Source organism: Cebus imitator, unplaced genomic scaffold, assembly GCF_001604975.1.
Source record: "Cebus imitator isolate Cc_AM_T3 unplaced genomic scaffold, Cebus_imitator-1.0 Scaffold149, whole genome shotgun sequence".
Classification (NCBI taxonomy): domain Eukaryota; kingdom Metazoa; phylum Chordata; class Mammalia; order Primates; family Cebidae; genus Cebus; species Cebus imitator.
Genome location: NW_016107464.1, coordinates 621708 through 624730, shown reverse-complemented (window position 1 = coordinate 624730; position 3023 = coordinate 621708). Strand labels below are relative to the sequence as shown.

General features: G+C 41.5%; 1 protein-coding gene across 2 annotated transcripts in view; it reads right to left on the bottom strand.

The window, feature by feature from the left end:
• UBAP1 (ubiquitin associated protein 1) overlaps positions 1-3023 on the bottom strand; it is a 78088-nt gene that overhangs the window by 28488 nt on the left and 46577 nt on the right. For both annotated transcript variants that reach the window (XM_017542960.1, XM_017542959.2), the window contains exon 2: positions 1008-1048. In XM_017542960.1, the coding sequence (XP_017398449.1) occupies positions 1008-1041 (34 nt within the window). In that variant the 5' untranslated portion in view covers positions 1042-1048. The remainder of the gene's footprint in view (positions 1-1007; positions 1049-3023) is intronic.

The following is a 3023-nucleotide window of genomic DNA, read 5'->3' as shown; positions in this document are numbered from 1 at the left end:
TAAAATTGTAGTGACTGCCACACCACTCTGACTCAACTGAGTGATGTTATCAAGCAACCACTAGCAGCTCAGAAGAGCATACCAACACGTCCCCAGGCAGTCCAATAAATCATTCTTACAGTGGGGGGGTGGGGGGGTGGGGGGTGTGTGTGTGTGTATGTGTGTGTGTGTGTGTGTGTTTGAATCAGGGTCTCACTGTCACCCAAACTTCTGGGCTCAAGCAATCCTCCCACCTCAGCCTCCTGAGTAGCTGGGACTGCAGGCACATGCCACAATGCCTGGCTGATATAATTTTTAACATGAAGATTGACTTTAAAACCTCTTTTAAAATAATTGTATTATTTGGCTATTTCTGGTGTTTAATTCTTATCTTCTACTGTATGAAAAAAGTGTACAATTTTAACTTCTTAGGTACCTCCCCCCTCCATTCCCCTCCAAAGGCAGATAATAAAGTTTATTATTGTATTCCATTTTGGAAGGTTATATCTTAGGAAAAGATGACAAAGAATTTCAAATTCAAAATTATAATTATCATTATTGATACCTCTGTAATATAGTGATTGATGTGTAGTAAATTACTTCCTTTGGTGGGGCACAGGGAACTAAATTAAAAATATTATGAAGCATTAACCAAGGGGTTAGAATTTTTCACACACACATATGGAGAAGGGCTATGACTAAGGAATAGGAAAGGCAGAGGTAACTATACCTTCAATGCTGCTGAAGAACAACCAGAACAGGCAGACTCCTAATCTATCACTAATAGTTTCAAGTACAATCACCAGAGACACTCTAAAGTTTAACTACCCATCTGAATAAAATACTTGAAGATTAAAGTTCTCTGAACACCTTTTGGATATATGTGATACATTGTTGTACAAACTTTTTGTGTCAAGCTGTTCATTAAAAGAGACAAAAAGGGACACTTGTACTTAAAACTATGCTAAATGTTTTCAAATCCTCTGATCAAATCATAACTTAAACCATGATTCTAACAGTACACTTACCATGAAAATCTGCACCCAACTTCTTAGAAGCCATTTAGAACCTGAAAAACAAGGAAATATTTCTTAGGTACATTATACCCTGAAGGTAGTACAAAGAAAACAGAATACAAAAAAGAAACCAAGAAAACTGAGAATACAAAAAAGAAACCAGAAGACCTAAGGTTTCAGGACTGACAGAATCGTCGATTCTCTCTCCTAATGTCCAAAAAAAGGGCCAGGCACAGTGGCTCATGCCTGTAATCCCAGTGCTTTGGGAGGCAGAGGTGGGGGTGTCACTTGAGCCCAGAAGTTTGAGAGCAGCAACATAGTGAGACCCCCATCTCCACAAAAAAATTAAAAATCAGCCGAGGCCAAGCTTGGTGGCTCACTCCTATATCCCAGTACTTTGGGAGGCCAGGCTGGGAGGATCACTTGAGCTCAGGAGTTTGAGACCAGCCTGGGAAACATAAGAAGACCCTGTCCCCACAAAAAATTTCAAAAATTAGCTGGGCATGTTGGCACAGGCCTGTAGTCCCAGCTACTTGGGAGACTGAGATGGAAGGATTGCTTTGTGCCAGGGAGATTGAGGCTGCAGTGAGCCAATGCACTACAGCCTCGGCAACAGAGAAAGACCCTGTTAAAAAACAATAATAAAATAATTAGGAATTATTAATAAAATTAATAATCATTAATAAAAAATAATTGCTAAAATCAAAAATTCACTGGGCGTGGTGGCACATGCCTATAGTCCTAGCTACTTGGGAGGCTGACGTGAGATAATCACTTAAACTCAGGAGTTTGAGGCTGCAGTGAGCTAAGAAGGTGCCACTAAACTGCTGCCTGTACAACAGCACAAGACCCTGTCTCAAGGAAAGGAAAAAGGAGGGACTCCATGTTTGGATCCCCTTCCACGAACGCTCCCTTCATGGAAGCCATCTTTCTCTCTCCTGGATTTTCCCTCTGAAGTCCCCTTCCACACACTCTCATGGAAGCCTGTCTTCCCCTCCTAAACTTCATTCTCTCTATTCCCTTCCACTTAGGGTAGAAGCTGCTTTCCCCTCCTGGATTCCATCTTTCTGGATTCTCACTCAGTGTGAGAGTTAGCTGTTTCTTTCTCTCTCCTTCACCTTTTTCTCTCTCTAAATAAATTACTTTCTACAAAAAAAAAAAAAAAAAAAAAAAAAAAAAAAAAAAAAAAAAAAAAAAAAGTAAAAAGGAAGAGGAAAGGAAAAGAAGAAAAGACAAGACAAACCTCAATGCTCATCGGGGCATTTTTTTCAGATTAGGGACGCTGACGCATTAAGTATGACGCAAAATGTCACAAAATCTGAAGTCCGAATTGCTTCTGGTGCCAAGCATTTACATAAGGGATACTCAACAGGTACATAAAAAATATTTACAATGGTTGCCTGTAGGCGGTAGAACTGGGAATAATTCATAAAAATATTTCTATTTTTGAACATTATATCGTAACATCTATTAATTTGGTAATTTCTTTTAAAACTTTTCTTGAAAAGCTTCCATTTTCAGCCAGGCGTGGTAACTTACACATATTATCCCACATTTTGGGAGGCTGATGCAGGTGGATTACTTGAGCCCAGGAGTTCCAAGACCAGCCTGGGCAACATGGTGAAACCTCATCTCTACAGAGATATAAAAAATTAGCCAGTGTGGTACTGCACGCCTATACTCCCTGCTCTCGGGAGACTGAGGCAGGGGAATCACCTGAGCCTAGGAAGTCGAGGCTGCACTGAGCACTGCACTCCAGCCTAGGTGACAAAGCAAGACCGTTTCAAATAAAAAAGTTTCCATTTTTTTGGGCCGGGCATGGTGGCTCACGCCTGTAATCCCAGCACTTTGGGAGGCCGAGGCAGGTGGATCACGAGGTCGAGAGATCGAGACCATCCTGGTCAAAATGGTGAAACCCCTTCTCTACTAAAAATACAAAAAATCAGCTGGGCATGGTGGCGCGTGCCTGTAATCCCAGCTACTCAGGAGGCTGAGGCAGGAGAATTGCCTGAACCCAGAAGGCGGAGG